This window comes from Pyxicephalus adspersus, chromosome 5 (genome assembly GCF_032062135.1).
Source record: "Pyxicephalus adspersus chromosome 5, UCB_Pads_2.0, whole genome shotgun sequence".
Lineage (NCBI taxonomy): Eukaryota > Metazoa > Chordata > Amphibia > Anura > Pyxicephalidae > Pyxicephalus > Pyxicephalus adspersus.
Genome location: NC_092862.1, coordinates 33,962,954 through 33,990,233, shown reverse-complemented (window position 1 = coordinate 33,990,233; position 27,280 = coordinate 33,962,954). Strand labels below are relative to the sequence as shown.

The 27,280-nt window shown below is 38.0% G+C and overlaps 1 protein-coding gene across 1 annotated transcript; it reads right to left on the bottom strand.

Moving 5' to 3' along the window:
• Positions 1–6,884: 6,884 nt before the first annotated feature.
• VCPIP1 (valosin containing protein interacting protein 1) lies at positions 6,885–26,794 on the bottom strand. The gene is made up of 3 exons (XM_072411099.1): positions 24,043–26,794; positions 17,038–17,124; positions 6,885–14,990 (listed from the first exon to the last, which is right to left on the bottom strand). Exons 1-3 carry the CDS (start codon positions 26,684–26,686, stop codon positions 14,161–14,163), a joined length of 3,561 nt encoding a protein of 1,186 aa, XP_072267200.1. The 5' UTR covers positions 26,687–26,794; the 3' UTR covers positions 6,885–14,160.
• Between the last annotated feature and the right edge of the window lie 486 nt (positions 26,795–27,280).

The window sequence follows — 27,280 nt, the reverse complement described above, 5'->3', positions numbered from 1 at the left end:
GGAGGGGAAGACGATTAAAAGAGGGAGGGGAATCGCCTCTTGAATTCATTTCTTTTCCCGCGTTGCCTTTATGTGACCTGTGTAGAACAGGGACTCGTTTGAATGTAAGCGGCGCCGATGCGGCTAGGCTGACTAAATAGGATACTAATGGCTTCGCTGCCTGACACAGACACCTTCCACCCGTGGACATTGTCTTGTATTTTACTGCTGCGTATGTTGTAATACGTGTGTGATTTGAATCACAGGAGGAGCGCGGGAGTCCGCTGTAATAAATATGCATCTAGCCAATTGATCACGTGACCCGGGGGCTGGCCGTCAGGTAGAAGGGGTGTGTCGAGGGCGGGGCTATCCGCCTAGCTGTCAGTGGATAGGTTGCATGTTCAGATATAAAGGTGTACTGTGTGTGCCGGTGGCATTGCCATGGTAATGGGTGATGCCAGGTGTAGGGCATATTTATCAAATAGTTCTTGTCATTGTGTTGCGACCACTTGAGTGTTATCAAGACTTTCCAGTGTGTTCTACATCCCACACTTCCTATACCTGGCCTAATTTAATAAAGCTGTCTGGACTACCATGAGAGAACCTGGGAGATACAGCAAACCTGGAATGGAATTCTTAATAATTTCTATTAAAAAACAAAGCATAATGAAGGGTTTTTGTGGCAATGAATAAATTGTATTAATTCTCATAATACATATTACACACTAATGCTTTAAAATTACTGTTTTGTTTTTCTATTGATTATCCCCAGGGTTGGTAAGAAGGCTCAGCTTAGGGCCTATACATACTAAACTCCCACCAGATAAATATCTATAACTCTAATCATTTCTATTGCTTTGGAAATGTTTTCAATCCTGGACCAAATCCATTCCAGGTTTTCTGGTTTACCCATGATCGTCTATCTTCTCTAGTGCTAAAGAACTTAACAAATCAGGCCCAATGTATCCCCGTCAGACGACTACTTTATTATTAAGTGTAAAACACCTAAATGTAAATCCTTTACCCAGTCTCCATGTACCCATTACCTTGCCATTAAAAACATTGTTTTTCAATCTATGCAATTCTGTAGTTTCATTAAAATAATAATTAGCAAGCTTTCTATGATTTCTAGTGACAACTGGTTCCCAACTGGGCCCCTGGTGGAGCATTGTCATTAGGAAGGCAGTGATATGGTGGCTCAGTGGTTAGCACTCTGGCCTTTGCAGCGCTAGGTTCCAGGTTTGAATCTTGGCTAGGTCACTATCTGCATGGAGTTTGTAGCTTCCCCTGTTTTTGCGTGGGTTTTCCCTGAGTACCCCAGTTTCTTCCCACATCCCAAAAACATGCTGTTAGGTTGATTGGCTTCCCCACAAAAATTGCCATTAGACTGTATTAAAGACATATGACTGAGGTAGGGACATTAGATTGTGATACGGGAGAGCTAGTGACATGACTATGGACTTTGTACAGCGCCGTGTAATATGTTGGCGCTATATAAATACTGTGTAATAATAAAAATATGATGGTATTAGCAGAACAGTGATGTGCAGCCATAGAGTGCATGTGGACAGGAGGAGGTGGGCTGGAAGAGATCTATTTTATTTCACTGCTTGACCAATTTGATTTCACTTTCTAATTTCACACACATAATAAAACCTAACTTATAAATTCCAAATCCCTATATATATATATATATATATATATATATATATTTTATATATACGTTTGTTATTTTTTTTTATATTTTTATCACTATTCTGAAGGAGAGCTGTACATTTGAAAAAAGCATTTTCATTATTATTATTTAATTTGTCAGACAGTTTGTCTTGGTTTGTTTATGTGTCAATTAGAAGCTTATCTCCTGCTCTCTCATATATCAACACAAAAATATCCCCACAGAAGGAAGTGTGGCAAACTTCTGGCCAGTTTAACCATTTTAGGTGCTTATGTTGTTGGCAATAACTTAGAACAATTCTAGCTCTACTTCCCTACTCTCCTATGTTCTGAGCTTTCTGCAAGCCACACACTGCTCCCTAATGTGACTCATACATTGAGGGCTAGTTACACCAGAGTGTTGCTGCTGTTGGCTGAACTGAGGTATGAGAAAGCAATGCTAGCCACTGTAAAACTCGCTGGGTCACTCTGTAGCTTTGCAAACCAAAGCTTTGCCTTAACTGTATGCTTCTTCATAGAAACAACTCTGCCAGGTATGATGATTCATCTTCTGGAAGGCATACGAGTCTACAAAGACTTAATAAAGTTTAGGTGAATTATACTAAGGTGCAGAAAGTGTTATTTTTGCAGAAAAGTACAGGAATCTCAATGGAGTCATTTAAAGGAGATATGGAGATATCACTTTGGTGAAAACCCTAGGGACCAACATAAGGCTGAATGGTATCGCCACTAATTTGAAATTCTCATGTGGATAGCCATACCGTACATGTTTGATATTAATAGAGGCCAGGAAATCCCACATGTGGGGAAACCACCACTGAACTTATGAATATCATTTTGTATTTTTAAACCTTCAGAAAAGCATTAAGAGCTTTGTGGCCCATAATTCGGTGAATCCTTAGGCACTTTGCAGAGGTTTTGACAAAAGGCCTTAAATCTTACTGATGAGGGCAACAAAGCAATCGCTGTTAGACTAAACCTTGGTTAGCCATCCACCAGTCCAAAGGTGAGGGGATAGGCAGAGATGAGAGGGAAGGGTCCTCGGCTACATGGCTAAGGAGGCACAATTCTTAATGCAGGGGAGGACTTGCCAAGGACATTTAGATACTACTGAGGAGGAAGAGAACTTGGAACCTGCTCCCATCACTTGTTAAGTTTTTTATATCATCCACAACTTGTGATCATTTAAGATACTAAACTTGGAGTTATCTCCTAGATTGTAAGCTCTTCGGGGCAGGGTACTCTCCTCCTCCTGTGTCACTGTCTGTATTTGTCTGTCATTTCCAACCCGTATTTAATGTACAGTGCTGTGTAATGTGTTGGCCCTATATAAATCCTGTTTTTTTATTATTAATAATAATAATATAATTAATATTAATAGAACCTGTCCTGCTCTGTGGAAAATAATATTTATTTTTTAGAAAAGAAGAAAAGGAAATTAAGATTACCCACCGGAATCTAGGTGCTTAATAATTGATATTAGGCAGGACTGGGCTGTCACTAGTAGATTTGGGGTGAGGGAATAGGTAAATTGGCCACAAGCAGGGACCATCCTGGCTTTGGCTTTTTGATTGGTGTCTAGCGTCCTACTCAGGTTATAGTAGAACCCATAGGTCAAGATCAAAAGGATCTCCGCTGTGTTCTTTACTAAATGAAAGAAAACCATTTTTCTAAATTGTACAATGTCTGAGGAGGGAACCTTATGGCCAGTTCTGACCTATCCTTTCTGTTGCTGCATTATTATTATTATTATTATTATTAGATTCATTATTGCAAAAGAGAGAGGAGATGTCCCTTTTGTAATAAGATAATCTTACTTGCCTGATCACAGTTTTTTAAATACACACACCTGTCCTCACTCCTATCCTCCTCCAGGTTCCGGATCCTTCACCATCTTGATTGGCCAGGCCACAATGAAGTAATTCCCATGCATGAATATTCCTGCCCACCAGCCAGCGGTATGCTGTGATACCTGGCATCACACAGTGTACACAAGTACATTTACCTGTCCTTTCCTTCTGCTACAAATAACATGTCTGCTCACAATTTATTCCCAATTAAATTTAATTCTGCTATAAAACAGCCTATTTATTGAGCTAATCTAAAGATCCAAAAAAAGCTTTAAATATTTTATAACTTAAATAATAAACGGTATCACTTCAATGTAAAACTCTCTTTTTTGTAATAGTGAACAAAAAGCAATTAGATGTACAAAAAAATAAATCTCAATTTAAATTTGATCAGTCTTTACTAATCAGGTTAGAAAAGATTCTTAAACCCTTTTCTCAGTTATTCCATACTGTACTTGTATTATGGCGCCACCTTGCAGTTATTTAAAGGTATTACAATAAGCTTATTTTCGTTGTAGCAAAAAAACTATATACCGGTAACTAGATTTCAAGACTTTCAAATATAAAGCAGACTCTTTTAACTTTATTTTAACTGAGATGACAAATCTGCAGTGTTTAATAGTGTACAAAATCAAAACATGTAATCATATAATCCCAACCAAAATATGTCATTTTAAATGTGTGTTTCCCATTAGAAGAAAAACTTTTTAATTTAGTTTGCTGTTAAATTGCAGAATTACAGCATTTGTATAATAGGATGTCTCAGGATTCAGGGACTGCTTCAGTTTAGACTCAGTATCAGTACATTTTAAGAGCTTCTATTAAAATGGTCCTTTAAGATGGAGTTTAGTAAAAACCTCTCTCTCTCTCTAAATATATATATATATATATATATATATATTGTCCAAAACCAATGAGAGCTGTATAGGTATTAGCACATACAGTAGAAGGCTTTTTTTGGGGATATTTTGCTGAAGGTGGGACAGAAATGCTTTTTTCAAAGGACTGATGTTCTAAATGATCAACGGGTATTTTTTCTGTACTTCCAAGGTCATTTAAGGGAAAAAGCTTCGAGAAGCCACTGGAAAGATATAAATATATTTATATAGCAAATCTATTTTTTTTTCCTTTGTCTCTACATGCAATAATAGTATTCAGTATGCTAATGTCTTCATTTTTCTTGCCCAAGCTGGTCAAAAACCATCGAACCAAATACAATACTGCCAAACGTGTTGCATTAAACTAAACCTAACGATGGCCTGAAATGTATAAATAAAATAACAACAGAGCTAGGCTGCATTAAACTGCACAGGAGGGTATTAGTATTGATCTTGGCAAGTCAAGGAAACAAAGTATAAATAAAAGCCACAATTTTGAAATTCTATTAACTGTCAGGAAATGCTTTAGTTTAACTTTTGTATGCACCACATCAAATTTTTACCCCTTCCCCCACCTTTCACACCTGTGTATGTAAATGTAGATAAATTACAACTAAAACAAGCACATATGGGGTATATTTTTAAATTTTCTCCTATCAATTTGTTCACTAACAGCAAAACCCCTTCATTTCTTGTTTCTGTGCATTTTAAAACAATGACCTAATGGCCACCTAGTGGCCAAATATCAAAAGTGCACAACAATTACAATAGGAAAACTAGGGCACATTTAGGTTAAATTGACAGAGGAATCATTTAGAAATACACCCCATATATTCCCATCCCTAAGCACTCTCTCTATTTACAGCTACAAAAAAAGCTGTTTTTTTCTGTTGGTCCTCTTTTTCTCCCTGTACATCAATATACTGTGGATAAAATTGCAGAGGGTTCTGCATGGCATTTGCTGATATCACTGATCCAGAGATACAGAAATGTGGTGTGTCAGCATAGAGGGCATTTCCAAGCAGCATTCCAGAGAAGCAAACTGAACACTACTGCACTCTTGTATCACCAAAACAGCTTTGACTCATTGATGTAAGGACTCCACAAAACCTCTTAGGTTGTTCTGTGGTATATGGTATCAATATATAGGAGGCAGATTCTTTAAATTCCCCCGTTACTTTTGGTCGTTCTTATCACAAAAAAAGATGCATATGTATCCAGCCATCCACACGACCTAAATGAATACCTGATTGATTAGACCAAGTCACTTTTATTGACTGCTCCACTGGTCCATTTTTGCTCAGATGCCCATTGTAGGCACTTCCAGCAGTGCAGAGGAGTCAGCATGGGCAGTCTGATTGGTTGGCTGCCATGAAGCGACCTGTGATGCATTGTATGCTCAGACACCTTTCTCTTATGACCAGCACTAAGGTTTGCAGTCATTTGTACTGCAGTAGTTCTACGATGGATTTTGAGCAGACTGGCTACTGGTTGTCCTTCCCTACTACATATGGGGAATATTTTTTTTTGGTGATGCTCTGATCTAGTTATCTAGCCAATACATTCCCTTACATTACATGGCCCTTCCTTCCTTCCTAGCTCCTTCCAATTTCCCAAATTTTCCGCTTTCAATACATCACCTATAAATACTGACTTTTCTCTTGCCGTCTAATATATCCCACCCTTTAACACATTGGCCACAAAAATTGACCATTTGCCCATTCGTTTTTCATTTCTTTTGTTGGGCATTTTCTATTTTCTAGGTATCTTGATCAAGTTGTCTGTCCCAACACTTTGACGTCTTCTTTAAGGTGATTCTAGTGTTAAAACTTTTCTTATGAATAGGCGTATCAACTCAATGATATGACCAGCAAACAGACCATTTCTCGATTCAATTAAAAGTTTATAGTCAAAATTAGTGGAAAACAAAAGTCAATGACAAGGTTTCAAACCTGATCTGTCGACTGCTTTACTATAAAAAGTTGGAACTTGATTGAAGATCATTGCTTTTTATTAGTGAAGTCCAAGCCTCAAAGAATTTAAGCTGTTATAAAAGCCAGGTGAGGTACAACAAAGTACTAAAATGATTTTTTTGGGTTGATTCTATGATTTCTTTCTTGAGTGATTTCATAATTTTTGACAGGAACTGCATGGTGTGGCTTTGGATCTACAGAAACCTTTCGCCTACCTACTACCCACCTACTATTTTTAGAAGATTAATATATTGATTACCTGGAATGTGAAGGGCTTGCTATTCCATCAGATTCCTTCCACTTTCCTTAATTTTACATAATTTAAAGAAACTAAAAGTTGACCAATGCTCCAATGCACTTCAAAGAAAATTTGTGGGTAAAAAATTGGGAGGAGAACAATTAAAAGCAGCACAATGTTCTATTTAGAGATTTAAGATACATTTTTTGGAATTGGTTAATCCCCTTACAAGTCTTAAGATTTAATGGCATTTAACACATTATCAATTAAAGAAAGAGACACATTCCAAATGTAGACTTAACATTGTTTAATAGAGCAATCCAACTTCAAATACTGTACAGTCAAGTGTAATATAGTACACTATATACTATTATGATACACTATTGTTACATTACAAATAAAAATCATTTAACACAGCAATCACAAAACAAAAATAATAGGCTGATTAAAAGCCAGTGCAATGAAAATGGTTATTAACCTATGCTTAGCTGTACTCACTCTAAAAATGCTTACTTTCTATGTATTTACACTACTTGTATCTACACATTGGAATTTGTGAATGTGTATTTCTTTTCTAAAGTGCACCTCTTTCAAAATAAAAAAAAAAAAAAAAGCCTGCAGAACGACGACAGCATTTTCTTATTGCCTTCAGAATCTCTGAAAGCAAAATTTACACAGCATACTCTATATACAAGTTTAAGTCTAGTTCTTGTTGCCATTAACAGAGGCAATCAGGGCTGGTATAAAAAGCTATAATTTGACTTTTGTTCACTGTATAAATATTTAACCTAATTTGGATCTATAAACTTTACTCTTTTGCATTAATGTAGATGGACATGGCAGTGCGGGTAATATGCCCCTATATTTCAGCTCATGTACTTTGTTATTATATAGTAGAGGCCAAGCCAACCAAAATGGATATTTTTACTTTTCTGCCAATTACATGCTGGCTTCTGATATCCCAAGGACTCCAATGGCATAAAGATTCCTAGATAGCTTCATGAAAGCCAAATAATGAAGTCACAATTTGATGCTAATCTCCAAACTCTAGAAAAACCAGATGGAGAATCCAGTAATAACAGAGTGACACCTTTTTATGGCTTTTTAGAAAGGTAATGGAGTCACAAGCTTCTCTTCCAAAATCTTGCTGCTGGAAATGTAGGTATTTGACTTTAGTACTGAAATATGCATAAAGTTTTTTTCTGGGCTGCATATTAAAATAAAGTACTTCATATGTTATGATTTCCAGATACATCAATGCATATTGAAATATAATTCAAGCTTAGAGCTTACATGGTAAAGGTTACAATGGTAACTGGAACATTACATATAGATTCTTATAGAACACTATGTCTTAGATTTGTTATCAACAAATAGTCCAAGCATACAACCATTTGTTTCTAGCATTTCCTACTCTATGCAGCTCAGGAAAGGTAGCTGTGAATAGAAAATCTATCTTAAAAGGTCTTATGGTTACAGAACACAATCCAGATGGTTTAGTAGCCAACATTTTGCTTCAGAAAGTTTTTTGCAGCTTTGCAGTTCCCCAAATTATTGTTTCTCTGGACTTTTACTAACTTTATTGATAAATGCAGATGATTAAACACAGAAGAGTGTAATGGCAAAGTGTGGTACACGAATAGTAAAAAGATACACCCGAAAATGTAGGTTAATTACAGCAAAGAAATTTGCAATGAATCGTTTCTACATATCTAAACTGGCCACTAACTCATACTCATCATTTAAAATGTTAACAATTAAATGTATTATTTTGCTTTCTAATACAGGTCAAAATATGGAATCATTAACAGAAGTGTCTAATCACAAGAAACATTTGTATTGCCCACAGCAAACAGATGTCCCCTCTGCATTGGCAGTGCCATATAGAAAACAATATGACTGTCAGCTATAAGCAACACATATTTGTTTTTTCTTATACACACTAAGGTATAAAATCCTCTAATATTTAGCACTTAAATTTCTTGGTCACAAGCACTTTACCAATGATGAGATGCCAAACAAGAAATGTTGCCACATGATGATCATATTGGTATCAAGTGAGTATCACAATAAAAAGTGTTTGCAATTGTTAAATGGAAAGCTACTCGTCCATTACTGATCATTTGCAGGGCTGGCTAAGAAGTGAAGAAGTGCTAGTTGTTTACGGAAAATCAGCTTAAAAAGTATTAAAGCCTAAAATCCATTAAGTGCTTCTACAAAGTACATTCATTAGCAGAAGCTAATATTTGCAAGTTTTTCAAAATAAGATACAAGGGAACTCATTGCAATAATTTCCTTGCAATTTGTAAAGTAACATTAGCATGCACATATATGAAATAAAAGTGTGTGCAAAGGATGTAAATTTTACACAGATTAGGTATGAGAGATTTTTACATTTATTAAGTGATCAGACCAAAATATTGTTTAAAGAAGAGTACTGAATAAGTCATTACTACTCTGTAAATGCAACAATGTCCCACCAATCTGTAATTCTTGTTTATCTTTCAAGTTTGGGTTTGAAACTATTTTTAGAATTGTTTAATGCCTGAAGGGATCCAACTGTTTATTATCTTTTGTAAAGCATGGGAAAGGTAAACCCAATCAGGTTTCTGTTTTGCTTCCCACGCTGTTATAGGAAGATCTTCATTCACTTCCTCTTTTTAAAATACAGTAGGAAATGAAGAAAAATCTCTCCAAAGCAAATAAAATTAGAATACCAAATATCTGTTTGTGGAACAAGTGACTGCAGTGAAGGATATTCAGTTACTTATTGTTCAGATGACAACTACTACATTCTGTTTAAAGAGAATGGTCACAAGGACAAAAAAAAAAAGGTGACAGCAATAAAAACCTGATAGATGAGATGGTCTAACTCTTACAGGATATCACTTAAAACACCAAACTTTCTGCAGGCTGGCTGGCTGGCTCCAGGCTTTGAATCTGGTAGTATGTTGTGTGATGACCTAACTAGAAATCTAACCACATTTTATCTGTTCAGGCAGACTTTTGCATTACGCAATTGTAGTAAAGGTTTGCAGGTGTGTGTGTGTGGTTAATGAGAAGTGGTGAGCTACATAAGACCTAGGTGAACATAAACACACAGCCATTTTTATTTGCTAGTGATCACTACAGTTCAGTTAGTAAGTAGTGACCAATCAGAAGTCATCTTTCATCACGATACCCAATAAAGGTGGAAACAGGTGACTGCTGTGGAAGAATATATTTAATTCCTGAAAGCCTTCATGGTGCTTCATAAAAAGGATTTAAAAAATTGAAATAATATAAAGTGTGAACAAAATGTAATGCATTTGCTTCCGAACAGGTAAATGAACATGGCAGTAGTTAAGGCCTGTGAAAGACAAAGTTTAAAGCTACAGAGACATTAAAAAGCAGCATGATAAAGGCAAGACTTTCCATACTGCACAAGGAGCATGGGTAATGAAAGTATCCAAACATTTGCTGCAACACACTCTGGACAGGACCATCTCAGAATTTCAATTCAATAACATCAACAGGGTCCAGTAAATTCAAGTTAAAATACTTGCAACCAAAATCAAACAAAATACCAAATTTCACAGGAATGTTACCAATCAGTATTTGTGACATATACAAACCAACCATCAAAGAAAGCCTTCCTTCCTATTCACAGACAAATTGTGCGCACAACAAACATGTTAATATTATGAAGCAATATCAGTAAAATAAAAACTATTTACATTTCAGAGGCTGCTATACACTGCTTTCCTAGTATACATTATATACACACACCCTCCCTATACCTATATGTCATAGGCAGAACAGCAATATTCAATATAAAAAATATAAAAAAATAAACAGAATGTTAAATGGCTGTTTAAGCAAAGGTTTGGCACACTTAATGTTTATATCAGCAGAGATGTGCGTTTCACTCATCAGCATTTACTCAGCTCTTTACACTTGTCAGTAACTTGAATCATATGACAGCAGCTATGGAAATACAATCACAGCAGGAAGGTGGTTACACAGCAGCAACATACATGCAACCTCCTAATTCTGAGGTTCAGAGAATTCAACAAAGTATAGGCTGTGCACAAGGGTCAGTTTCACTATTTATGTTCTGTATAAACTCCACTTACTCCTGATAATATATTGTTAGATTGATTTATTATTAGTAATATGTAATGTGTATTATCCTGTCATAGTTCTTATTCCTTTCTGATGTCTATATAGAATAGTGGATATAATCCTGCAATGCAAAACAGAAAAGTAAAACTAGTTCAATCATAATATTTGGGCTAGATGATTCTGGATCCTTATGAGCCAGGAAAAACAGATAGGCTATATCGGATTTGCTGCAGCTTCTAACATGCATTGTTGGAAGCTGTCTGTGTGCAGTAAATTGGAGTTGGCATTTCAGTACAGAAGAGGGGCCTGTTCAGCTGTGCAAAACTAAAGGTAGGGCTGGAGTTCGGCTATAAACATTGTATTCACGCACAAATGGCATAAACCTGAAGCCTTTCGAACATAGACCACAAGTCAATCCAGATATCAGAATGTTACAAAACATTCAGGATAGGTGACTGAGACATTATGCTCAGTACATTTACTTCTTCGTCCTACTCATGACCAACTAGCATCTACTAATGACCACCTAGCATCTACTAAAGACGTTTTCCTATAGAGATTTTTTTAATAAATTTAAAAATTATAAATTTTAACATAGCTGTCCAACAACAAATTATGTGATTTTCAGCAAAGTATACCACATCACTAAAATCCAAAATAGACTGCCCCATCCACATGTTGTGTGATCTGATTGTTTGATTTTAGGCCATCACTTCATTATCTGTAACTTATATGAGAAATAAAATATTCAGTAGCAAGATATTACAGTTACCTATTGGGACAGTGGATTAGTAGGCATCATAGGGGAAAGCTCTAATAATCACATCATTCTGTTAAATGCCTTCCAACTACATCATTAAAAGCCCAGATGTAGTTATATTACAAAGAGGAGACAATATTTTAATCATGTAGCAAACAAAAAATAAATGCCACCTGTGCCATCTGTGACAAAATTTTTTTATCCCAAGCCTTATTTTATCAACTGCATAGTATATGCCTACAAAACTTTGTTAAAAGGAAACTGAAAATACGGCCCCTCAATATCGAAAAACAAACAGGTCCCTACCTTCCCACATTACTGTTGTGTCACCTATACCACTGTTGCATACATGACGTTACAAACTGAAGTTACTAGTTTATTACATGAAGCCTCTTACAAATCATTTGTTATAGCAGATAGCACAGGAAGGTAGTACAGAATGCTGCATGAGTAGTGCAGCAACCGACACAAGGTGTTCTCTTCCTTCGGGAATTAAATCTATTTCTGGACAGCTCCTTTAAAGAAGAACAAAGTGGATGGATGGATAGATGCAAATACTTGTCTGCTCTCAAGATTACCAGTTTCTTGATTGCGTGTTGCCTCAATACTTTGATTATATGGCCAGGAACAAGCAAGCAGATATAAAACCCATTTTAGTACACTGATCTGCATACACGGTTCAGGTCAGTGCATTAAAAAGTTTGAACATTACTTAAACAGAATAATTGCCAGAAAACTAGCATTTTTTTTTAAAAGAAAATAATGACAGCCTCCAAATTTTTTACTACATCCTTTAAATTCCCTCATGCGTGCAGCCCTCACACAGAAATATTATACAGTCAATATCTCAATATCTTCCAAAGTCTGCCATTTCATGTGTGGCTGGAAGAACAGTTACCACACCACCCAGTGTTTTTGTTTTTTAATCAGTCAGGTCATAATAACAAATCCCTTATTAACCACCAAACTAAAGGTTTAGCAAACTATATACGATGTAAGCCAGTGCTCTGAATTGGCAACGTACTTCAGCTTCTATCCATCTGCTTGTAAAATACCAAATTACATCCTAAAGAAATGTCCAAGAAGGGAACATGACTCCCACTCACCAGATGTATCAGTGCATTTTCTAGGCTTTCTATGCATTGATCAATAATTTAACATAACACGTGAAATCTCTAGGCACACGTAAATCATCTTTTTAACATTCCTGAAACTAGGAGCCCTGTCCAAGAGCCCATAACACACAACGTATACTTTAAATCCTACTCTGAAACTAGTTGCACTTTTCTGCATCAAGGGCTAGCAATGAACAGAACTTAGCACAGTTTTCAGGTCAACAACCTCAAGTGAAACTAGCTTAAGAGGAGTTCACAGGTAAGATCTAGACTAGATACAGGTAGAAAACAAAGGATTCCAAATATTCAACCAAATGTAGTTCAGATAAGGGAAATATTTAAAAAAAAAAAAAAAAAAAACAACAATTTTTACTTTCTGCATCCTGTAAAAGAAACCCTATATTGGCAGAATATGGAGGATGCCATTGATTACTATAATCATCTTCTAAAAATGCTAATTGTTTGGCTATCATGTCTTGAAGACTTTAGTCATCTTAGAGGCACGAACTTGGAACGAGATAAGGACTTTTAATCTGAATACTTGTTACAGGTCAGTGTCTCAGAAAATAATAAAGCCAGTGGTACCTAGAATAGTTAAGGCTTGCGTACAGAATGATTTTTTCTCCCCCATACAAATTAATGAGAATGGAAAAGGTTAGGAGCTCAATAGAAGTACCTGTGATTGATCTCAGAAGTATCTTAAACATGCACTTAATACACCTAAAAGCACACTGCAATCTGCCAACCCACACCAGACCTAGCAGAAGGTCATGCAGCCCCTATATTTATCATTCTAAAACTTTCTTTTAAAGAACTTTTGAAAGTTAACAGGTTACCTCTTAAGGAGAAATGTAGTTGAATTCATCCAACACATATATAAGGTTAATTGTGACATAACCTTATAAGGTAAACTCATCAATGGTAAAAACTCAAAATGAGAGCAAAATTTTCCACACTCTTGTACAGATTACCAATTATGGAAACCTGTTCTAAGAGTCATTTTGTTAACTAAATTGAAGAGTTATTTAAAAAAAAAAAAAAAAACAACGAATCAGCTCATTTTTTTTTCAGAGGCAACAATATAGGAACAAATGTATGATAAGCTGCTTAAGACAAAATCTAACTAAATAAAAAAAAATTAAAGGCAACCTTGAGCCAATTCAGCTGATAGCTCAACGCTGTGTACTGTAATCACCGTAATTACAAACATTAGGAGTCACAGCATGAATGATTTTGGGATGCTTTTCGACTTATTATGGAAATTACTATTTCTGCTGAGGAAATAAGATTATCTTTTCAAGATTCATCATTCATTTGAGGGTGCTTATCAGCAAAGAATTAAATTTTAGCCTTACAGGAATCAATAGAGCTGTAAATATGACTACCCAGGTTTTTAGTTTTCAGCTAAAATGAAGAACTTTTAACCCTCAATTACACACATTTTCATGCAGCAAAAAACTGTTTAATATTCCTTTAAACTTAGAAGAGTTATGCAAAGGACTATTTCACACTGTGGCCCAGCCATCATTCTACATTATTTATACATATAATTTTTCCTGTATAATCATTTTCTTAGAACCTCTGAGCTATCATGAATGATCCATGGGCTCAGCTACATTGGCTATTTCCGCATCTTGGCTCTCCATCTCTTCTTGACCATCTGTGGACGCTGATGATTGAACTTTAGGCCTAACAGATAATGAAGTTGATAAAGAACCATCCTTACTACTGTCTGAAGTTACAGAACGTATATTAGCATCCATAGTCACACCTGAAGGACCACTGACTGACTTTGAAGCAAGTGGTTCTTTTTTTGAAGCGATATCAGACCCTGTCACTGGCTCTGCATTTTGATCCCGTAAGTGCTTATCCATTGAAGCTTGGATGGATGAAACCATTTCTTGCAATTTTTTCCGCTGAGCCTCTATTACCTTGGGATCAAGTTGTCTGCCATCTCTCATGGTAACTACACCAGGAGCTACTCTGATGAGCTCACCATCACTTGCTGTGGAAGTAAATGAAGAATCATATATTGGTGTATTGTTAAAGCTCGCTGTGGTACTAGTCTTTGATGGAGCTCTTGTTCTCTGACTATGTTCTGGACTACCTGAGGCCGTTCCTAGTGAGTGCCCTTTGCCTTGGAAAGCTGTTACATTGTGATGTTGTTCAGACTTCTTCTTCACCACACCACCACTGCCAAGTTTCATTAGGCCATGTGAGGGACTAGATTCTCTGCTTCGAGAAGATGCTTCAGAGCGAACTTGGTTCAATGCCTCTTTCACTAAATCTTCCACTTCAGGACCAATAGGGAAATGCCCTGCTGCATCCACACAAAGTTCCAGCCTGTCTTCAGCAGCATTGTAGACAAAAGTTTTATTAGGCAGGTAGGGAAATGTGCAATGCTTTCCATCCACCACCCCTTTAAAAAAAAAAAAAAAAATAGTGCATAATTATTATGTGCATATTTGCAGGAAAAAAAAAATATTTACCTCACATGTTCTGGTACATTTGAATAAACTTCATCAGGAATGCCGAAATCAAGGCCAGAAACAGACCAGAATGTTCATACAGACCTATACATACCAAGTCACTGCCTGACTTCCTAATTACGAAAATTGTGTTCCTGACCCTTAAGGACTGGAGTTGGGCAGTCTTGAACTGTATTTAGTGACATTTGAAATACATTTTAATATACACTTTCATATTTTAGGATGGCAGATGTTTAGGTAAGTCTTCTTCAATACCATTATGTTGCAGATTTGGTAAAGAAAAAATAAAGTTGCTATATATGTAATGCTCGATCTCAAGTGAATCATCCACTTCTTTTTGTAAGCTAAACAAAAATGATTATACAGTATGACCATTTGTGTTTTAAAAATTTAGTTTAGAAAGTTTAGATGAATGCATTTTCAACAAACCACAGTTGTCTAAACCTGCCTCTATAGTAAGAATGATGACAGCCAGGCAATTCTACTGCTGGCAACACATTGCAACCAGCTAAGGAGGACCACTGCCCAGAATATAATCGTTCTATTGCTGGAACAGAACAGTGACGTTTTTTATTTCCCTGTGAGATAGACCATCATCTGGCTGGTCTGAAGAGCAAGGGAGTGACTCCACAGGAAAAAGTAATTGATCTGTTAAAGATCTTGTCTCTGTCAAGATGCCATCAGTAACAAGGTTTCTATTCTGACATGGGCCTGATGTGATCAAAGCTAGGGAGTCTGAACCAAATACTTATGTCTGCAATAAATACATGACAGACATTCAGTTACAGACTCTCCTACCATTTTTTCTGCACATCATTTTTAATTACATTACCCATCTATTCACATATAGCACAATCCCTATAACACTCTCGAATACAATTTAACAAGATTTCATCACCTTGTGACTGCTGCATTAGATTACAGTGGAATCATAAAAAAAAATACACTGTTCCGTTTTGTTACCAAATTTTCCTGGTATTTAGAACCATTGAAGAGAGCAAATACAGGTTTAATTTACATACCTGAATTTGTGCCTAAATCTAGCATAAATATCTGCGAGTGAGCATACAGCAAACACTGCAGTTTTAAATATATCTTTTCCCCAAAGTTCACAAATAAAATGTGGATAACTGTACATTTATATGTGTTGCAGAGTCTGAACTGCTCCTGTCCTTGTGGAATATTCAGCTTACTGTTATCAAACTTCTGTCATAACCAAGAATGAAATCCCATCATTTGGTTGCTTAAATGTTCATCCCATCATTTGTCTGCTTACGCGTTCACTGGTTTTCTTCAAATTTGAAGCGATCAGGCCCATCTGACGTGTGTATGTAGCTTTAAGTTACATATCCATGTCAGATCATTCTCGTCCGATTATCATTTCAGAGGCTAGTATCGGTCGAGAATCTGACGTGTACAGCGGCCGTCTGATGTTGTTCATGGATCCATCCTGGCAGATCCACTAACCACCGTAATGCAAGTGAAGGGGAGAGAGCACAGCAGGGTGCCACTCGCTTGTTCCCCCCCCCCCCCCCCCTCACTTTATAGAGCGGAATGGTGCTGTATATATAGCACTCGTTCATGCATCTTTCAGTTTTTTGTCGTTAGAAAGGATTGTGAAAGATCCTTTCCAATGTCAAAAGTCAATGTCAATGATCCTTTCCAATGTCACAATACCCTGTGAACGTACTAAAAATTTTCAAGTGAAGCAATAGTAATGATTGCCATGTTATTACTACAGTGTAAATCCTCTGCACAGCTTGACCAGGTTTTGGACCATTCAGAACACAGGGACAAACTGCTATTATCAGAGCGGCTTGGAGGCTTCTGGTTCCCCAGTGGACCACTCAGAATCCGAGTACAGATTTGAATTATTTTCCTATTTTTAAATCTCTGGAGCTCAGTACATTGAGTTTTTAAGTCCAAGAATAATAAGGATAACCCAGAACCCAAACACAAATAATAGTTCCATTGTACCCATGTTTTTCTTCATAATATTGTAGAAGACACCGCCATTCTGGAACAGATGTGGAAGTCCTTTAGCATAAGACCAAACGTCTTCCCCTGCAGGAAGAAAAAAAAAAAAAGCATTTACAAAAAAGAGCAAGCACACCAACACAGAGATTGGCTTATGCAGACTACCAAGCATAAGTACATGGACAGTAATTTTAAAAGAGAAAGAATTGGACACTACTATCAACATGAAACAGTGGACACATAATTAGACATATAATAAATCAGAGAAGAAACATCACATATTAGTATGATCAGTAATATTGCTTAGATCAGTGTTTCCCAACCTTTCTTAGTCGCGGCACATATTTTACAATTAGAAAAATCCCACGGAACACCACCAAAAAGTCAGACACGTAAATTAGCTACCTGCTGCCATCTAGTGGAAGAGTTTTTTTTGGTTCTGCCTATCACTATACATCGCTGGTATAGACAAATGAAGACAAATTTTTTGCAGTAAATAAATCATTTTGGGACCAATTAACTGAAATTGGATAATTTCCCACGGTACACCCGAAGATCTCTCAAGGCACACTAGTGTGCCGCGGAACAGTGGTTGAAAAACACTGGCTTAGATGATCCAAAACTGTATTTCACCATTTAATTATTCACACTGCTTTGATGTTTTGGCTACATTTCTGTCATCAAACGATAAGTCATAAGGTAATCTAAGAGTGCTAATAGGTAACCTCTGCTGGTTACCTATTAGACAAGTCATTTTTCTAAAGAAAATATTTTTATCCACTAGTTATGGCAATACCAAAGACTCAGTCACAAGAGCCAACAGCTGCACAAATCTTCCTCAAAGCCTCCCTAGTGCCTCCCATGTGCATGTTTTTACTCCAACAGAATGATAAATGTCCTATAGTGTAATTAAAGATGTGGAAAATTTCACTATATGTACCAAAACTACATGTTCAGAAAGGGAGATTGTTCTCTATAAAAAAAAATACAGTATACAGAAGGAATTGTCCTCATAAAAAGTCTACCTACCCCCTTTCTTAAAAATCATCCATTAGTAGGCATAATATGAGCACCAATAAAGAAGAAAAAAAAAAGGGCTCTTAAAAATTATGTCTAATAATATTCTTTTCCTTGTGACCACTGTGAATTTGTTTTTGAAGATTGGCCACTAGGTGGCAGAATGTCACGGTTTTCAAAGGAAACCTGTAAAGAGGTGGGATCACCTGTCAGCAAATTTCAGAGGAATTGACTGGAGGTATAATTAATTAAGAATATATATATTTTATTATTTTTTTTAAATAAAAAATTCATTAATCTACACTGCTTTTTGTTCACCCAAGGCAATATACCTGCCAAACCTCAAAACTTTGTCAGGAAAGCATGGACGGAAATAAACAAAGACATACAATTCCATAGAGACTTTCCTACAGTTCTTAAAGTGCTCACAGCAGTTTCCAGAAGGATATAATTATTTAATGTAATCATACTGAGAGATTCTAGGCAGATAACACACATTATATTGATGGATTACTCTGCATAAACTGTACAGTCATCATCAGGACAAGTAATGTGGCTGAATTCTAGGACACTTGAAATCTGTGATGCGTTTTTTTCCAAATATATATCTGAATACATACAAATGTAGGAAACCATATTCCTGATGTACAGGTTTTCCCTATTAGAGATGAAAAGGGGGGCTCCCAAAGAAATAGTATATTTTTTTCCTATTTTTAAGGAGTGAGTGTATATCTTCTGTGACTGAATAAATTAGTGATATGTATGGGATTGTGAGCCTCCAACTATCCCAGTAATGGAAGGATGCTGCAGGTTAGTCAGTCAGTAGAAAAGCTCTGGAAATGTAAGATGTAGCACTAGAAGAGGGAATTTGCCAAGCAACTTTGCAGCACCTTGTTACAGGTTACTTGTAAAACACAATGATATATTTCATTGCTTGTATAAAAATAAAACAAAAAAAATGTAAATCAACTAAATTACAGCCCTGCTAGTTTGAGAGAGAAACATAGATAATGAGATCTATACAGCAAGTGTCATTATAAAACAAATACAAGCGTTTAGCTCAATGTTCATCTTTAAAGTTCGCCCATTTATTTTTACCTTTAAAACTGTTCTAGACTATTTCCCAAACACAAGACGACGCCAAACACAGGAGAACCAACAGTAACACTGACAACAGGTTCATCAGAGTTCACAATGAATCAACAACTTTTAATCATTGAGCAAACATCTGTCCTTGTAGCATCCAGATTAGAGATCACAATTTTAGCTTTTACATAATTTACCCTGTGGCTATAATCTATAACAGCTCTACTTTCAAGGCAACTTGAAGAACCGAACGTTTTGCTTCACTGTACAGTAGACAATGCCAACAGGGGCTTCATTCATCTCAAATATACAATATTTATTTTTCTAATTATATTCAAAGGTTAAAAGTTATCCAATCTCCACCAAAAATTTAAATCTAATGACAATCATATTTCTATTTTGTATATTTACAAACTTCTCCAAGCAACAAAAACAAATATTCACCTTGATGCAGGTTGATTACCTTGTCAAAAATAAAGCAAACGTATAAGCAGTTATTAGGAGTTCTGCCCATAGTAACTGGTCAGTTATAACAGGAGATATCACTATATTAGTCTAAACATAGCGTTTTAGTCAATGTGCCCATATGACTGCTTCTGTAAAATCCCTGGTTTGTGGTGTGGGTGAGTAAGGGGCACCTAACTTCCAAGTACGTCTCTCAGTGTAGGTTTTTAATATCCTTCCTGAGCACTTTCTAACCCAATCTTTAATCAGTATAAGTGTGCTTTAGGAAAGTTTATCAATTCTTCTATAGAAACAAGTGACTGGTGTGAACAATATCAGTATTCCGGTCTGAATAAAGGTATAAAAACAAACCTGGCTCCAATGTGAAATCTGAATGGTTTGAGCAAGCCCAAGGCAGACATCACCATGTACTTTGATAAGCCTAAAATGGCCCCAAAAAGGGACAGCCAAATTCCTAATACAATTTCCCAGGTTTAAGTGAATTAATAAACAGCTTGGTGCTGAAAGTAATGTCACCGTGCACCTGGGCTGCCAGGGTGTATTAAGGATGGCACAGCACAGATGCCCCTCACAAGGAATGCCCCTCACAATCAGCTCAACAGATTGCTGTACTAAAAATTTTCAAGTGAAGCTTCAATCTAAACGCTTAATATCAAATTAAAATATGCGCATGTGAATGGCTTTAGCCTGAAAACACAACAATAATTGTGTAAGGCATAGGAATCGTTCTAATTTTCCTGGGGGCATGCTGACTGATCCCTGTATGCTACATTCTAAAAATACATTTTAAAGAACACTGGATTTGGGAGTGTTTTTGCATAAGCATTTAAACTTCACTAAAGATAACTGCATGCACTCCTAAATTAGAACTGTCTACTATGGCAGCAGAGGTTGCCTTAAGTCTGACGGTGTCTGCCCTTTTACCTGCTTCAACTTTTGTCTTTCAGCTCCCTAAAGTGCATAACTCTGTCAAATGACAAATCCCTATAACCTAAAACAATAGAAACAACTGTAAAGTTCTATTATACAACAATGCAGTCTTAGGAGTTTGAGACAATGTGAAAGTTAGGCAGCTGAAGCATTACACCCATCAGACACAAGCTTATATCAGAAGGAGGGAAGCAATCAGACAAGTTTTGACATGGGAACCCAGCTAATACCGTGCAGCCATCAGATATGAGCCTAAAGTTTTATGTTTTATTTAGATTAGTGCTGCTCTAGAAGTTCAGAGGTTCCTAGAGCAATGAGCAGTTTGTACTTGCCAGCTCAGTTTAAGTGATACCAATGATGTTTTTGGTTTTCCTTAGGGCCATTCTTCCCACTGACCACCACAACAATGTACTGGGAGCTGTGGATATAGTAATTATTGTAGGGGTTAACTGAAGATTTAAAAGTTATTTCAAGGGTCAAAAAGTCATTTTCCATGTTCAAATGGTCAAGAAAGGCAGATCTAGAATACTTATCATCAAATGCCTAGCTACAAGTCTGCCCCATAAAAGCCAAACATTAACAGACTAATATTGTGTACAATCTGAAGGCGTCAGCAGACACTTGCCAGCAAACTACACCTTTCCTTAGACTTATGTAACCCACTGCACAAAGAAACTTCATAACATTTGTAAAATATGCAAAAGCCAGGAGCTTATAAAGTACTGAAAGCATAAACACAGAAGACAGCCAGCATTTCTGGACTCTTGTATGATCTGATGACACATCGAGAAAAGACTGCATGAATCTTTCTCAGCATTGGAAGGTTAGGTCTGGATTAGATTTGGCCATGCATGGCCTTAGCAGTATCCAGATATACAACTCAATATAGGTACTGACCACACAGAATGAAAGCAATGTTAGAAGAGCCACATAAACACCACACTATAACCCCCTAGCTATAATTGTTTTATCAGGCAGAATACTGTGGTACTGTGAGTGGTAGAAACAGTCCGTCACCATTCATCATTCCTGGAGACTGCTTATAGCATGCAACCATGTGTCATCACATACACGGCAGTTTGCCAAGAAGCATGCACAAATTCAATACCAAGGACCCTTAGTGCTTTGCATGACTTTCCATGACATTGCTGTCTGCCTTACCGGCCTGATCGCTCTGGGTTTCTGGTGACAAAGTTGAGCAATCCCGACTTCCCTTGCATGTAACTCGCCGGCAGTGTTCAACCCACATTTTTTTTTACCAGATGAGAAGAACTTGTAGGTGGGTGGCGGCCCCTGTATTGTGACCCAACTCTTAAGTAACCATTCAAAAACAGCTGGGTGGTTACTGAAAAGTGCCAGGTGGTGCACTCGACTAAAAGGGGCTGGGGAGAACACTGGCCAGAGTTTTTGGCCCCTTGTCGTGCTCAGTGGCTTAATTTGCTGGCCATTCATTATTACAGGATACGGTAGTAATGTACGGGTGATGGACACGGAAGCTGAGACAAGAAGTGTGTTGGATTCTGAAGATGGCCGCTGTATCTTCAGTGCAGACTGGCAGCACAGGTAACAGTAGAAGGAAGTATTTCCTGGACTTTTTCCATTTTTAACATAGCGAACCACATCAAAACACCCTTCCTGTATTTGATTTGGTTTATTTGATTTTTTCCAACCCAACTGCTGACACTGACATAACAACAATGTAAAACTAACAGAAATTCTTTCAGAACCTGATTTTGTTTTAAAGAATGAATACTTTTTAACATTTTTCCTGCTGGTGTTTGGAAAAATACACAGAATCTAGTTGTTTTCTGACGGCTGCGTAAAAGGGTCTGTTCTGAGAACAGCCAGGCAACAACAGGAAAACTGATAGGAAAAGCAGTGAGCCAATCCCACGAGCAGGAAATTAGATTTATCAAGGCGTTCTGTATATAAGGTGCGCAGAATGTCACAGGGTTGCCATGGTCACAAGGAAGCAAAACATGATTATCTAGCAATAAGGAACATCAGATGGCTGCAGACTGAAATAGAAAAGTAATCTGTAACATTAAATTACAACCGACTTATGAAATAATTACATATTTCCTATTTTATATAATGTTTGTTGGTCAACTGGCACGACTAATAAGAAATCTGTCATCACATATTTCAAATCAGTGGTATTTTACTGCAGCGTTTACAGCCCCGGGCACCTAGCAGAGTGGTTCCTTTGTTTTTTCCAACTAAATCAGAAAGTCTATGGAGGCAGCAAACCACCCCTGGAAGCAGAATAAGTAGGAAACACTGCGCCTACTACTATCTGTCAAACATAGAATAAAAAAAGCAATGCATTCAGTCCAAAGCTTAACCATTATTATAAAAAAAATGCAAGGATACCCAGCTTTCCCTGCGATTGTCAAGCAATGAACAAATGCCCATGTGTCTGCGCAGGAGTTACATCATCCCAACCCAGCCAATCAGGAAGGCAGAATTGCAAGAAGTAAGAGGTGAAGGAAGTAGATGGTGGCATCCTACAATGGAACAGGTACAGGCAAGCATCACAAGATTTACAAGCTTCTCTTAAAAATGTAAAAGACAAAAAAGCATTTCCAAAAATTAAACTCCACTCCAAAAACTCTTTTAAGGATGTAGCCATTTATTCTGATATTTAGGGGCCCATTTATCATCATAAACCTTGTGTTATGCAAATGGTCACCTTTTATTGAATCAGTTTCTGATACAAAGGCCTTGGTTTTATTCTTTTCATCTCAGATCAGTTATAAAGGCTGTGCAATCTTTTGCTTTGACTCAGTTCAATTAATAGACATTAAAAAAAAACTGTGAAATGATAAAAGGTAAATCTAGGATTTCATAGAAAAGGGTTAAGGATTTGATGTTATACAGCAGCAAAGAAAGTTATGACAGTTTCAGCACTGAGCCAAGGCAGGCCAACAGAGTGTGACCAGAGACATTTTAACATGGGGAACCCTTGAATTTACTTGGTGCAAAGTCACCCTTACAGATAGCCAAAAAGATCAGTGGTGTTGATTACACTGACCTGAGAGGCACAAATTGCTCATGGAACCCCTAGCAATCTCTGGAGGAACCATTAAACTTTGATTGGGAAATGAGCACTATGAGTATGACCCTTCTGCTTAGTAGAAACACACAAGTAACCGCATATACATCTATCCCGAATATGTAATGCTGAATTATTTTAAGTTAAAGGAGGAGTTTTGTAGGTCTACAAAGACCCATTAAAAACTACATGTCAGTACCAGGACCAGCAGGTGTTTTTACACATTTACCTATATCCACTTCTGCGAGTGAGTTTTTCTTTAGATTGAATTTTAAAAACTATACAGAAAGTACCTTTGCATTATAGAATAATAATACTAATAATATTAGTATTATTCATATTAGTAACATTATTATTAATAATAATAATACAAAAAATGTAATTTATATAGCAAAGAATTATATCTAACACTGGAAAAAAAAGTCAGTGTAACAAGTTTTATTTTTTCTTACCCATAAGAGTTGCAAGCAAACACAAGGAGTACATCTCTTTGTCAATTTGGTCTTGAAGCTCCTTTGAAATCGCTTTTGTAGAAACAGCAGAATCCTCATCGGAAACAGTATGGGCGGCGTGAGAGGACATCTGTTGCAAAGGTTTGTCTTTGGCTTTCAAGATCTCGACCGTAACTCTGTCGCCATGTTGTAATGGTACAGGCTCATTTTCAAAGCCATCCTTGGGTGGCAGAAGCTCTTTCGGAGGAAACCCATAGCGAATGCACTGAAAATAAGGAGGAATATCCAACTCTTTGGCGATTCCCTCTTGAAGCTCAGAAAATGTAGTTGAGAATTTTAGGGTGAGCATTGCCTGGCGTCCATCATTAGTAGTGATACGGATTTTCTTCTCTTTAGATGAGGTTGGCGAGTAAGGTGCTTTTGTGGGAGTTGAGGAACCAGATGAGTGACCATCTTTTATAGTCCCAGGAGAGGAGGATCGAACTTGTCCCTTCTGGTCATGTTTTATCTGGTCTGATTTGCGTTTTTGCATAACTGATGCCTGATCTGTAATGTTCTGCTGGAGCTTTCTTTCCGTTTTACTCATATTTAATTCTTCTTTGTGCAATGTTTTGGCTTTCTGACCAGTGAGAATGATTTTTGTTGGTAAGTGTGAATCAGAGTCCTGCTCCTGATCTTCCATTCTCTGTACATGAGCTCCATCTATGGATACCGGAGTGTAATCATCAGGGTTCTTTTTGGCAGTCTGATGCAATATAGTGTTTACAACTTTCTGAACAAGAATTTCACTGCCAAATTCTCCAGGGAAATGCTTGGTCACTAGTTTCATCGCAACATCATACACATTGCTGTTCAAGTTTGTCTCACTTTCATACTGGAACCAGTACACCGTTTCTCTTACTACTCTTCCGCCCCATTCCAAAGTAATAGGAAATGCTTCAGGTAGGTTATCATATTCCTTACCATCCCAGTAATGCTTAAAGCCACAGCCACATTTGCCTCCATAAGACCTGGTGTTTGTTCTGTCACCATCCAAATAAACTATCGAGGCATCACTTCTCACTCTGCGGACCGAATTACTGCGGCACCAATTGCAACTAGTTAGGTTGCTCAAGTTAAAATCAGGTACTAATACATCATTGACCACATCGTAAGAACAAACTATGTTATTAAGTGGAAAACTATAGTTTTTATCTGGCTTTAACTGACCATGAGTAGATTTTGCCAAGTTATATAATTTCCCTCCTGGGGCCAACCATTCTGGAGCAACCAGGAGTTCTGACAAAGCACCACACACAAGGCATTTGTGAAGGCGATTTTCACACACTGCCTTCATGGCAGCTGCTGTCACTTCTTCAGGCTGGACACCTATAACTCCAGTTCTTCTATAAAAGTATTGATGGACATCTGCTACAAGGCTGGGATGGATACCATGCTTATTCATGAACACTTCCTCCATTGCAGCAACCAACCTAAGCAAGTATTTGTCTTGCAAACTTCTATCTCCTCCAATAACACAACTGCCATCATCTTCTAATTTAATGTATTTCCTTAATAAATCCTGTGGAACTCCCCAAGCTTTGGGAAGTAATTTCAAAGGTAATTTTGGCAAGGAAGAGCCTTTGATTCCTACTAAAGGTATGTAATGATTGCGTCCTGAGCTACTCCAGGCTATGCATATTGGCTTATTGAGCTGTCCATCCTTGCCTTTACAGCTCTCCACTGGTATCAAACCTGGAAGGAACGTAGCAGAATAATCCCCGGAACTTCTCATGCCACTTAAGGAATCAAGTAATATAATAGGACGGTGAAGCACATTGGCGAGTCCAAATATGTGAATGTTTCTCAAACCCAGGGGTACGCCTTCAGGGGGCACAAATAAAGGATCACACTCGCTGATGATGTCCTCCCATTCTGCTGAATCGATAAAGTCATGGAATAGGGCCTTGTATCTATCTAAGTTCTCTTTTAAGTGCTTCTTTAGGTTCTCACGTAAGGCGTGCCAAAAGAGTTCTCTACCCACAAGGGCTCGTGACACGGCATGCACCAAGCAGTGCCCATCGCCATCCACATGGACGGGTATCAGCAACTCTTGGTTGTTGTTGGCTTTCTTGATGTCGTCCAGGGTGTCGTGCAGGTACAGAAGGCTACCGGAGCGGTCCTTGCCGTAGCCCATGGTATCCACATGCTCGGGCTCAATAAGAAAGGCCCGGTCACCCAACAATGAGCAGTCAAACACATCGCCCTGGTTCATCTCCCTCAGCAGCTTAGCCTTGCCAGTCTGCTTGTCCATGCCATAGCGGGCCAGTATGGGGGCCAGCAGCTTGCAGTGGTAGTTGGACAGCCCCATGACTTTCACCATATCTGTGGCGGCGTTCCTGCGAGGAGGCCCGGCTACACCGAGCAAGGCGTTCCTCAGCAGGTTATGCAGCACCACGTCAGGCTCGGTGACCTCCTCCACCTCCAGCAGGTGTCTCTGCTCGTGTCTCTGGCCACAGTCCGTGCATTCAATGCTAGCTGAGCCCTGAGCTGGGAAGAACAGCCGGGCCCGACACTGGGGATCCGGACAAGTACCGGAGAAGATGCGCTTATCCCCCCTCCTCCTTTGCTGCGCCTGGGCTGGGGACTGGGGAGGCTGAGACATGGCGCCGACAGTCACCGTCCTCTCATCCTCAGGCACCGCCACAACAACAACAGCCGCAGCCGGTCTCCAATGCGGAAGCACAACCCCCGCTCGCCGCCAGCTTCAGCTCCGCCCCTTTCTCTTCCTCGCCTACAGCCGATGACAGACGTAATAAACCCCACCCCATTCTAAAAAAAAAAGCTTGTCGGGTAATGTAGTTCTCACAGCGCGCTGTCTTTCTTTATCGATATGCCCCAAAACTATATGTCCGTCATGCAACGCAACGCACAACAGGAAGCGTAAGGTCGCGTTGCCCTGAGAACTCTAAGCAATCCGGCGCTTCTGATAGGATGACGCGGAGCTGTGTGACAGCTGGGGGCGGTGCTGAGTACTTCCTGTGTTTTGTTGGGTTAGGCTGTGTCATATACAGGTGCCTTGTAAGAAGAGGATGACTAGGAGGATTGTGTGCACAGTGCTCAGTGTTGTGTATACACAGCGCAGTCATATGAGGCTCACAACAGAAACAACCTGATAATAAACAGATATTAGAGATTACATGTGCCTTAGCATCTGACCAGCATGCCTGGGGTCTCCTTGGCCAAAGCTATCTATTAA

What these genes read in the sequence shown, in the direction of transcription:
- VCPIP1 (XM_072411099.1), bottom strand. Translation starts at nt 26,686, where the DNA reads ATGTCTCAGCCTCCCCAGTCCCCAGCCCAGGCGCAGCAAAGGAGGAGG. An exon ending in TTTGCTTGCAACTCTTATGG is followed by an intron (nt 17,125 to 24,042) that starts GTAAGAAAAAAT and finishes TTCTTCCTGCAG; the next exon opens with GGGAAGACGTTTGGTCTTAT. An exon ending in TATTATGAAGAAAAACATGG is followed by an intron (nt 14,991 to 17,037) that starts GTACAATGGAAC and finishes TTTTTTTTAAAG; the next exon opens with GGGTGGTGGATGGAAAGCAT.